This window comes from Eimeria acervulina, genomic scaffold, assembly GCF_000499425.1.
Source record: "Eimeria acervulina Houghton genomic scaffold, Eah_scaff739, whole genome shotgun sequence".
NCBI classification, from domain to species: Eukaryota; Apicomplexa; class Conoidasida; order Eucoccidiorida; family Eimeriidae; genus Eimeria; species Eimeria acervulina.
Genome location: NW_013549626.1, coordinates 1 through 10,259, shown reverse-complemented (window position 1 = coordinate 10,259; position 10,259 = coordinate 1). Strand labels below are relative to the sequence as shown.

At 45.4% G+C, this 10,259-nt stretch overlaps 3 protein-coding genes across 3 annotated transcripts in view; 2 read left to right on the top strand and 1 right to left on the bottom strand.

The window, feature by feature from the left end:
• The window catches only part of EAH_00047830 (vacuolar proton-translocating ATPase subunit, putative), a gene marked incomplete at both ends in the record, with an annotated part of 7,448 nt that extends 4,890 nt beyond the window's left edge, over positions 1 to 2,558 (top strand). Inside the window, 4 exons of the mRNA XM_013394550.1 lie at positions 243 to 332; positions 1,198 to 1,743; positions 2,159 to 2,256; positions 2,468 to 2,558. Of these exons, the coding sequence (XP_013250004.1) occupies positions 243 to 332; positions 1,198 to 1,743; positions 2,159 to 2,256; positions 2,468 to 2,558 (825 nt within the window). The remainder of the gene's footprint in view (positions 1 to 242; positions 333 to 1,197; positions 1,744 to 2,158; positions 2,257 to 2,467) is intronic.
• Positions 2,559 to 4,090: 1,532 nt separating this feature from the next.
• On the top strand, positions 4,091 to 5,882 carry EAH_00047820 (sarcoma antigen NY-SAR-97, putative; the record flags this gene model as incomplete). Its single annotated transcript, XM_013394549.1, has 5 exons — positions 4,091 to 4,258; positions 4,373 to 4,474; positions 5,104 to 5,170; positions 5,412 to 5,470; positions 5,844 to 5,882. The coding sequence occupies 5 exons, from the start codon at positions 4,091 to 4,093 to the stop codon at positions 5,880 to 5,882; spliced, it is 435 nt and encodes a 144-aa protein (XP_013250003.1).
• A 2,712-nt stretch (positions 5,883 to 8,594) lies between these two features.
• Positions 8,595 to 10,199, bottom strand: EAH_00047810 (leucine zipper-like transcriptional regulator, putative; the record flags this gene model as incomplete). Its single annotated transcript, XM_013394548.1, has 5 exons — positions 8,595 to 8,627; positions 8,897 to 8,992; positions 9,162 to 9,255; positions 9,501 to 9,633; positions 10,050 to 10,199. Coding segments are annotated over 5 exons (506 nt in total), but the record flags the coding sequence as incomplete, so codon positions are not given.
• Positions 10,200 to 10,259: the final 60 nt, after the last annotated feature.

Sequence of the window (10,259 nt, the reverse complement as noted above, 5' to 3'; positions counted from 1 at the left end):
GTGGTGGTGGTCGTGTTGCAGCAGCTGCTGCTGTTGCTGCAGCAGCAGCTGTTGTAGTGCTGTCGCTGCTGCTGCTGCTGTTGCTGCAGCTGTTGCTGGTGTTTGTATATTAGTATTAGCTGTTGTTGCTGCGCGTTTGTTTGTGTTTGTGTTTGTTTGTTCGGGTTTTTGCTGTTTATTTCTGCTGCTGCTGCCGCTGATTGCTTGCTGCTACGAGTGTGGGGTTTGGGGTGTATGCTCAGGTAGGGTTTGTGCATATGTTGTTGGGGTTGGCCCTCTTTATTTTGAATACAATTCACTTCAAGGATTGGAGGAGTTTGCTGCTAACGGCGGTGCCTCAAGTAGTCTTTTTTGTTTCTTTTATCGGTTATTTATGCTTTCTTATTATATTCAAATGGCTGTCTCCTTCAAATGTTTATAATAAACCCTCTATTATTGCTGTTCTTATCGACTTCCTTATCAAAACCGATTCAGACAAAAACAAAGAACTCATCATGTTTCAACAACAAACTCAAGTCCAAAACGTAAACCCTAAACCCTAAACCCTCCAATACATAAACCCTAAACCCTAAACACTCCAATACGTAAACCTTAAACCCTATACTCTATACCCTCCAGAGCGTAAACCCTAAACTCTTAACCTTAAACCCTACAATGCATAAACCCTAAACCCTAAACCCTAAACCCTCCAATACGTAAACCCTAAAACCGAAACCCTAAACCCTCCAATGCGTAAACCCTAAACCCTGATCCCTCCAGAACGTACATGCTAAACCTCCCAGCCTAAACCCTGAAAGTCTGCCAACAGCAGACACGCATGCAAATACAAACCATTAACCGTAAACCCTAAACCCTAAAACTCTTCCAACCGCAGCGTCAAGTCCAAAACCTAAACCCTGAACCCTAAGACCTTTCCACCGACAGTCACACACCCTAAACCCTAAACCCTAAACCCTAAAATTCTAACAGCAGCAGCTACCTATTGAAAACGCAACCCCTTAATCGTAAACACTATAACTCTTCGATAATTTAACAACGCTACCTACAGAATGTAAACCCTAAACCCTAAACCCTAAACCCCAAATGGCTCCGCCTGCGCGACCCGAGCGTACGTACACCCCGTCGTAGGGTTTTTATTCTGTTGCTCCTCTTTGTGTCTCTGCTGCTGCTGCTGCTGCTGCTTGCTTGCTTGCTTAGGTTTTGCGTTTGGTGTTGCTGCTGTGCCTCCCTGTAATGTTTTTGGGGAAGCCTCTGTTGGAGCTGTACGTACACCGGAGGCGGCAGCCTCCTCCAGGTTTTCAGTCTTTAAACAGCGTGGATTCGAGTGCAATTCAGCTACAGCAGCTGCATCAGCAGCAGCAGCAGCAGCAGTATCATCAGCCTTATCACCATCATCACCAGCAACAGCGGCAGCAGCAGCAGCAATACGTGGCCTTGGCGACTATGGGCAGCAGAGGTGAGAAGGACTCTCGTGCTGCTGCTCCCTCAGCAGCAGCAGCAGCAGTAGCAGCAGCAGGAAGTGGAGTTGCTGCAGCAGAAGAGGAGATGGATGTGACGGAGCTGTGGCTGCACAACATGATAGAAGGCATAGAGTTCGTCTTAGGGAGCATCAGCAACACTGCTTCTTATTTGAGGCTCTGGGCTTTGTCTCTCGCTCATCAACAGCTCTCTTGTATTTTCTTCGAAAAAACTGTCGGCCTCGCCTTCCAACCAGGACTCTCCCCTTCGCAAATGGCATTCAAGGTGCGCTCTCGAGCTAGCGAGCTAGCTAGCTGGCTGGCGAGGTAGCTAGCTGGCTCTATGTACCTGTCTTTCTGTTTATAGCTGTCTATCTATATATCTATCTATCTGTGTGTCTATCTGTATCTGTCTGTCTATCTGCTTGCTAGCTAGCGAGCTATCTAGCGAAGTGCCTTTTTATTCATATAGGTAGCTAGCTGTCTAGCTAGCTAGCTGTCTAGGTAGCTGCTTGGCTAGCTAGCTAGCGAAGTAGATATATGCCTGTCTCTATGTGCCTCATCTTTGCTTGTTTTGTTTGGTTTGTGGTTTCTATTTGCTTTTGCTTTTATTGTTTTCTTCAATTTGTTTTTGTTTGTTCAATACTTTGATTTGTCTGTTGTTTTATTTATTTGTTTTTGTTCGTCTTTTTCTCTCTCAGCTTATCTTCTTCTTCCCTGCCTTTTTATGCATCACCATCTTTGTAATGGTTGCAATGGAGGCCCTCGAGTGCTTCCTTCATGCCCTCAGGCTGCAATGGTGAGCGAGGGTTTAGGGTTTAGGGTTTAGGGCTGAGGACGTTTTCGCTGATGCAAGCACGCAGGGACCCTCGTATTGGGGTTTCACTCGAGGGTTTATGGTTTGACTTTTTGTTTGCCGTAGAACCAGGCTGAGATAGGGCTTCAGGGTTTAGGGTTTTAGGGTTTAGGGTTTAGGGTTTAGGGTTTAGGGTTTTGGGTTTTGGGTTCAGGGTGGAGTTTCAAAACAAGTTTTACAAAGGGGACGGAGTGCCTTTCAGGCCATTAGATTTGAACTGCTTGCCAGGAGACTCGACGAGCTAGCGGGCTAGCTAGCTAACCAGCTAGCTGCCCAGCTGGCTGGCTAGCTAGCTTCCGAGCTGCCTAGCTAGCTTCCGAGCTAGCTAGCTAGCTAGCTAGACGTCTGGGTACCTACCTGGCCAGCATGCGGCTTACCCATCCAGCTAGCTAGATAGCTGAGTAGCTAGCTAGGCAGCTAGCTGGTTACCTGTGTGGCTATCTATCTAGCTAGCTAACAGGACAGTATAGATTTACACTAGAGGCGAGTAGCCGCAGCCTTCCTCGCGTATAGGCAGGGAACGGGCGCGCAGCCGCTGCTCGCTAGCCAGCTAGCCAGCTAGCTAGCTAGCTAGCTGGCTCCCAGCGCAACATTTGAACAGGCGGCTAGCTAGGACTTGTTTGTACCCCAGAGGTTTTTTCCTTTGAAGGGAATGCAGGAAGCACTTCAAATTGATTAATCTGTCTCCTTTGTCTGTTTCTGTCTCTTGAATGGGTCTCTGTCTACCTGTCTCCTCCTCGTTTATTTTGTTGGTGCCTGTCTCCTCTTGTTTCGCTCCAAACAAATCTCATTGGGCTGTACGTACACCTCAGTAGAGGATGTTCGTCTGTCTGCGTTGGCGTTTGGGTGTTTATCTTTATACTTTTTTTCGTGTTGTTGTTTGTGCGGATGTATATTTGTATTTTATTTGTTTGTTTATGCTTATTTGTTTGTCTGCTTTTATTTGTATTTTTCAATATTGTATGTATTTATTTGTATTTCTGGATGTTTACTCGTATTTGTCTGCCTTTATTTGTACTTCACTATTGAGTATATATATATATATATATATTATATATATATATTATATATGAGTTAGGCTTGCGTTTGTGTTTGTACAGATTTTTATATTTATTTGGATTTATATGCATTTGGTGTCTTTGGATTTGTTTTTTTTCTCGTTCATTATAGTAAATATAATAGTTGAGGTGTACATACAACTCGAGGTGCCTGAAGCGCCCTGTAGTTAGTGCGTCTATTTATCATATATTAATATAATAATATAATGTTGTTGGCGTGTTTATTCCTTATATATACATATACTTTTGATGCATATAATTAAATGCACTGTAAAAGCGTGCATCTCGCTGAGGTGTGTGTACACCCCAGATACTCCGACAGTGCTAGCCCAAGATAAACCCTAAACAAAATACTTCTTTATTAATCTCTAGACAGTAGCTGGCCCTCCATTAGACACATTTTAGGGTTTAGGGTTTAGTTTGAGAGCAGCGGTTTAATAAGTGACCCACGAGCGGCGCGTCAGGGTTTAGGGTTTAGGGTCTGGGGGGTTTGGGAGAGGGGGGTGGCTGAAACACATCCTTTTTTGCCTATAAAAATCTTTTTTTATATAAAAAACATTTAAATAATAAAATTATTTTTATTTTTATTTCATCGCGGATAATAAACAAACAAATTGGCGTCAACACCTGCGGTTTCCGGTTTCGGGTGGTGGTTACTGCGGCACGAGGGTTTAGGGTTTAGGGTTTAGGGTTTAGGGTTTCTGTACGAAATTGTTAAAATGGAGGCGTTTGGAGCCAGTCAGATGCAGGCACTGGCCGATCTGCTCTGTCCAGACACCGCAGACGACGCCGCCTTCATAGGGGAAACAAAAGGAAGACATATAAACCCTCAAAAAACAGAAAAATATAAAAGTAGAGCAAAGCCAAACTTTAGAGTGAAAACAAAGGTCAGAAAACGGAAGCAGTAGAACCTGGATTCGATCTAGAGAACATAGACTTCAGACCCTACAATTTAGGGTTTAAGGTTTAGGGTTTAGGGTTTAGGGTTTAGGGTTTCGCAGGTTGGGAAGATAGACGAGTTTCAGATTTGGACTGAAGAAGACCTTATTGAAGGCGCCACCTTTAAACAGCTAAAGGATAACCGCGTGGAGCCCAAGTATGAGGTAAACCCTAAACCCTAAACCCTAAGTTCGCCTCTCGGAGTTGAAGAAACTTTCTCTGCTGCAGATACAGGGACATTTGAGCTAAACCCTAAACCCTAAACCCTCGGTGGTGTTCCCCTCTAGGTTTTATTCTCTCAAACTGTTGGTGCTGAAGACGTCTACTTGGGCCTTAGTGACAAGGACCCAACGACAGACCACTGCGAGACTCTGCTAATTAAAGTAAACCTTAAACCCCAAACCCGCAACCATACAAACCCTAAACCCTAATTTCTCCTTTAGGGTTTGTTGAGATAAGGAGGAGAGCGTTTGGACCCCCTCCGAAAGATTTTAGGGTTTTACGGCCTTCTGCGCGGTTTCAGCGTTAGTGGTGATGAAAGGAATGCCGTTAGGGTTTAGGGTTTACGATTTAGGGTTTAGGGGTTAGGGTTTAGGGTTTGTGGACGGTCTTCAGGTGTATCTCCCAGCGACTTGTTACTCTCAAATATCTCTCGAGGCACGCTAAAGCCCATTCCAAACCCCGCAACCACAAAACCCTTGAACACGCTGTAGGGTTTAGGGTTTATGAGGCCTTAGGGTTTGTGAAGGTTTAGGGTTTAGGGTTTAGGGTTTTGGGTTTAGGGTTTGAGCAGACTTTTGAAGACCGCGTGGTAGTCGACTCGCCTCGCCACCGATTGAACCTCCCGCTGGCATACGCAGGTCAGGGTTTAGGGTTTAGGGGTTTAGGGTTTAGGGTTTAGGGTTAAGTATTGCAATAAAGAGAAATACTATTAAAATAAAACAAATAAGCGAACAAAAACAAATACACAAACAAAACAAACAAACAAACAAATAAATAAACAAACAAATAAACAAACAAACAAATAAATAAACAAACAAACAAGAAGCAAACAAACAAATAAATAAACAAAGTATATCAAGGTTTAATTTGCTGCTGCAGTGGACTCAGACAAAGGCACTGGAAAGTGGCTGGCCCCCACAAATTGTCTTGTCTTAAGAGTGAGTTCTCCTCAAACCCTAAACCCTAAACGCTACTAAACCCTAGCCGTAGGCCCGCGGATTCAAGGCAGGCGAAGACGGGAGTCTCGGGGTTTGGGGCTTGACTTTGAGCCTCACTATTTAGGGTTTAGGGTTTAGGGTTTGGGCCTCGCTGTTTAGGGATTAGGGTTTTAGGGTTTGGGCCTCACTGCTTTCTAGGGTTTAGGGTTTGGGCCTGGCTACTTAGGGTCTAGCGTTTAGGATTTGAGCCTCACTGCATAGGGTTTAGGGTTTCTGTATGAGCTTCATTGTTGAGGGTTTAGGTTTTAGGGTTTTGGGTTTGAGCTTCACTGTTGAGGGTTTAGGCTTAGGAATGCACTTGCTGTGCGTTCAGCTGCCAATCAAACGTAAAATTGAATATGTCCACGTCTAGCTTGGTCAGCTAGCTAGCTAGCTAGCTAGCTAACTAACTAGTTAAGTGGATACCTGGCTAGCTACCTGGCTAGCTAGCTGGCTATCTGGCTAGCTAGCCAGCCAACTAACTAGCTAACTGGTTCTCTCGCTAGCTAACTGGCTCTCTGGCTAGCTATCCCGCTATCTTTCTAGCTAGCTACCTGGCTAGCTACCTATCTATCTTTCTAGCTAGTTATCTGGCTAGTTATCTGGCTATCTGGCTAACTATCTGGTTATCCGGCCTGCTATATGGATAGCTAGCTGGCTAGCTAGCTAGCTAGCCAGTTGAAGTAACTCAGCGTCCGGCCTTCCAAGATCTACGGCGAGTGCTGAGCTGCTGCGAGTAATTTGCTAATAATCCTAAACCCTCAACCCTAAACCCCCAAACCCTAAACCCTAAACCTTGAAAAGGGCCTTTGAGTTGGATCAACGGCAGCAGGCGTTTGCTTGAAAAAAGAGTTTGTCGTAGGCATGCACAGCCCTCTGCGGGGTGCACAGGCAGCAGGTCAAGGACATTCGCTGGGCGCCACAAACCCTAAACCCTAAACCCTAAACCCGCTCTTCAACTGCTGCCACCTCCAAAAATCTGCCGCTTCCGAAGCTCCGCGCAGCAGCTACACGTACACCCCAAATAGCGAGGGGCCAGCAACCTCTGCTGCTGCTGCTGCTGCTGCTGCATTTGCTGCATTTGACTTGAAACATGCGCACTACTGCCCCCTGTTTGATTTGGAGTGAAGAAAAGGCTGTTGGGCTTTGAGGAAGAGGCTGCACGTTGTTGGGTTTGCTGCTGTGTACGTACACGTACACTGCAACAGAAAACAAGGAGGTGCCTATACACCAGAGGTGCCTATACACCGTAAACCCTCAAAAACCGTCTCCTGTCCTCTCTTCCCTAATTGCAGCTGCCCTCAGCACCCCGTTTTAAACAAAGAAGACAAAACAGCCTCTATACAAAATGCATGCATGCGCCCCTGCTGCTGGCTAGCTGCCTGTACACCATGTAGCTGCCTATACAGCAGGAAGCAGCATACAAACATTCGAAAGCCACCAACCCCCTCAGCGGAGGTGTAGATTCACCCGAAGGCGCTATAAACCCCAGCAACATAAAAAAGAAAACAAAATGTGGCGCTGCGTACGGTGTACGTACACCGCAGAGTTGCATGTACACTCAAACAAAACTCCTTTAAGAAGAAACTGCTGAGTAAAGAATAAACGCCAAAGATGATTTGTTGTTCTTTGCCCTTCTCTCTGTCTTCTCCAAAAAACACAGAGGGAGATATATTATACACAAAAACATAATTATTAATATGTCGCTGCTACGCTAGCTGCTATCTCTGCAGCTGCTCCTGCGCCGCTCTGCTGCTGCTGCTGCTGCTGCTCATGCATGTGCTGCTGCTCCAGCAAATGGCGCTGATGCTGTTCCTGCTGCTGCTGCATGCTCTGCTGCTTTTGCTGTTGTTGTTGCTGCTGCTGCTTTTCTCTCCCTGCTTGTTCCCTTTGCTGCTGCAGCGGGCAGCCCCAAAATCTATGAATGCATAAAAACTCCAACAGCAGCAGCAGCTGCTGCTGCTGCTGATGCTGCTCTGGGGTGTACGTACACCTCGTTCTTAGCAGCAACTCAGCGGCAACGATGACCAAACAGCTGCAGCAGCAATTCTTTTGTTAATGGTCTCAACACGTCGGGGTTGAGACGAATCTGAAAGACAAACAAAAACATGCTGCTGCTGCTGCTGCTGCTGCTGCTGTTGCTGAGTAGTGGTGGTGGTGCTGCTGAGTAGTGCAGCTGCAGCAGCTACTGCTGCACGTGATGCTGCTACTGGCGTGATGATCTATGCTGATGTGCAGTTGTTGCTGCGGCTGCTGCTGCACTTGCTGCTGCTGCTGCTGCGGCTGAGGCAACAGCAGAGGAGCGAGGGGGAGGCATCAGAGAGCAAACAAACAAAACAAACAGAAACAAAACAAAACAAAGACAAACAAAAAAACAAACGAAGATTAATAAACAAAGATAAACAAAGAAAAACAAACAAATAAACAAACAAACAAAGACAATCAAGCAAAGAAACAAAGACATGCAGACAAACAAAGATAAAGCAACCGACGAAGATAAACAAAGCAGAAAGAAAGTCTAAAGAAAATAAACAAAACAAACAAAATAAATAAACAAGCAAACGGACAACAAACAAAGCAAAGCAATAAAAAAACTAAAAAAATAAACAAACCAACGAACAGACAGACAACCAATAAACAAACAAACAAACAAAACAAATAAAAAGAAGTAAAACAAAATAGATAAATAAATAGATAAATAAACGGACTAACCTCCCTATCATGAAGAGACAGAAAGTCTAAAGAAAGTTCTTTTAACTCAAATATTCCCAAGTGGTCTGCTGCTGCTAATAACTGCACCGCAGACTGTAAGCACATCGCTCCTCTTAGCCGTTTTATACACAACAGCTTCAATCTCTCCACGCATACCTAAACAAACAAACAACAAAATCGTCTATTTATTTAATTTATTTATTTATTTATTTATTATAATATATTATACAAACAAATCCATGCATTTATATATATATATATATGTACATATGTATAGTATGCTGCTAGTAATCTGTACACCTAAGCAAACAAATACGTTTACTAATACAATAAGAAATAGAAACAAGCATATATATATATATATATTGTGCTGCTATTCATTGTACAATATACTGCAGGCGCATCGCTCTACGTAAACCATAAACCCTAAACCCTAAACCCTAGCAGCAAACATTGCAGCCAACAGCAACACCTGAAATGAGGGTTGCTGCTGCAGTAACCCACATCTCAACAGCAACAGCAACAGCAACAACAACAGCAGCAGCAGCAGCAACAGCAACAGCAGCAGAACCAGCAACGCCAACAGCAACAGCACAAGCAACAGCAGTGGTAGCAACAGCAGCAGCAGCAACAGTAGCAGCAGCAGCTGCTGCAGCAACATCAGCAGCAGCTTACTCGTTCTGCTGCAACCATCAGCTCTACCAAGAAGGGCCAGGAGAGACCGGCAGGGAGACAATCGGTGTGGAGGTAGTCAAGCAGCGCCGCAAACACCTAAACCACAAACCCTAAACCCTAAACCCTAAGCCCTAAACCCTAGCAGTACCAGCCATAGCACCCTGGAGGGGACGAAGGAAGCGCAACCCGTTGCACAGAAGACAGAAATGCGCTGAGACAGAAAACCCTAAACCCTAAACCCTAAACCCTAAACCCTAAACCCTACTTCATGTCGAATGCCTTCAATGGGGATTGGTTTATTCTCCCTGTCGTTGGCTTCCTTTAAACCCCCGAAAAACAAAGCGCGGAAGTGGTCGGACCTGCGCATACACCCGAAACCCTAAAAACCCCCAAACCCTAAACCCTCAACCCTCAACCCTAAACAACCCTAAACCCTAAACCCTAAACCCTAGACCGTAGACGACCCCAGCCTCCAGCATGCTGGACTTTCGAGGGAGCCGGCGGCGTGAATCTGCTGCCGAGTGCGCCTATGAGGGTTTATGGTTTATGGTTTATGGTTTATGGTTTATGGCTTAGGGTTTAGGGTTTAGGGTTTGGGGTGTACCTGCAGGCCAGTAGGGCCCTCGATGAATGCATGATTCTTCCCTCCACAATAAACACAGCATCAGAGAGGGGTGTCGGGGCCTGGAGGGATAGGAGGTTTGTAAGTAGAGTAGAAGGCGGAGGAGACAGCGGATCTGCAGCGAAGAGACAACAAAAGAAAGGGTTTGATAGATTTCACAAACCCTAGGGTTTACCCTACTGGGCAGTCTTCGCTCAGGCCCGCTCGTTTAAAACCACAAACCCTTCTCTAGGGTTTACACAAGGCAAGACACTCCTCTTCATAAACCGCCAGAGAATATGCAGTTTCGAGTTGGATTTGGGACATAGGGTTTAGGGTTTAGGGTTCAGGAAAGGGTTATGGTTTAGGGTTTAGGATTTGGAGCTTAGGGTTTAGTCCGGGGCTATAACTTCGGGAGTATACATTAGGGCTCATTCTGTTTCTAGGGTTTCGGATTTGGGGTTTAGGGTTTCGTGCATTTTTAGGGTTTAGGGTTTAGGGTTTAGGGTTTAGGGTTTAGGGTTTAGGGTTTGGGGTGTACGGAGACCCTACCTAGAGGGAATCTGTAGAAGTCGCTCAGCACTTCGCGTCCATCATACCCTCCAAACACAACAAAATTATTTTTAAAAATAACGCCAACCATCGAACTTCTCCCCGAAGGCAGCAGCCGCCCTCCGTCAATTAAACGCCACTCGTACGTCTCTGATCACAAACCCTAAACCCTAAACCCTAAACCCTAAACCCTAAACCCTAAACCCTAAA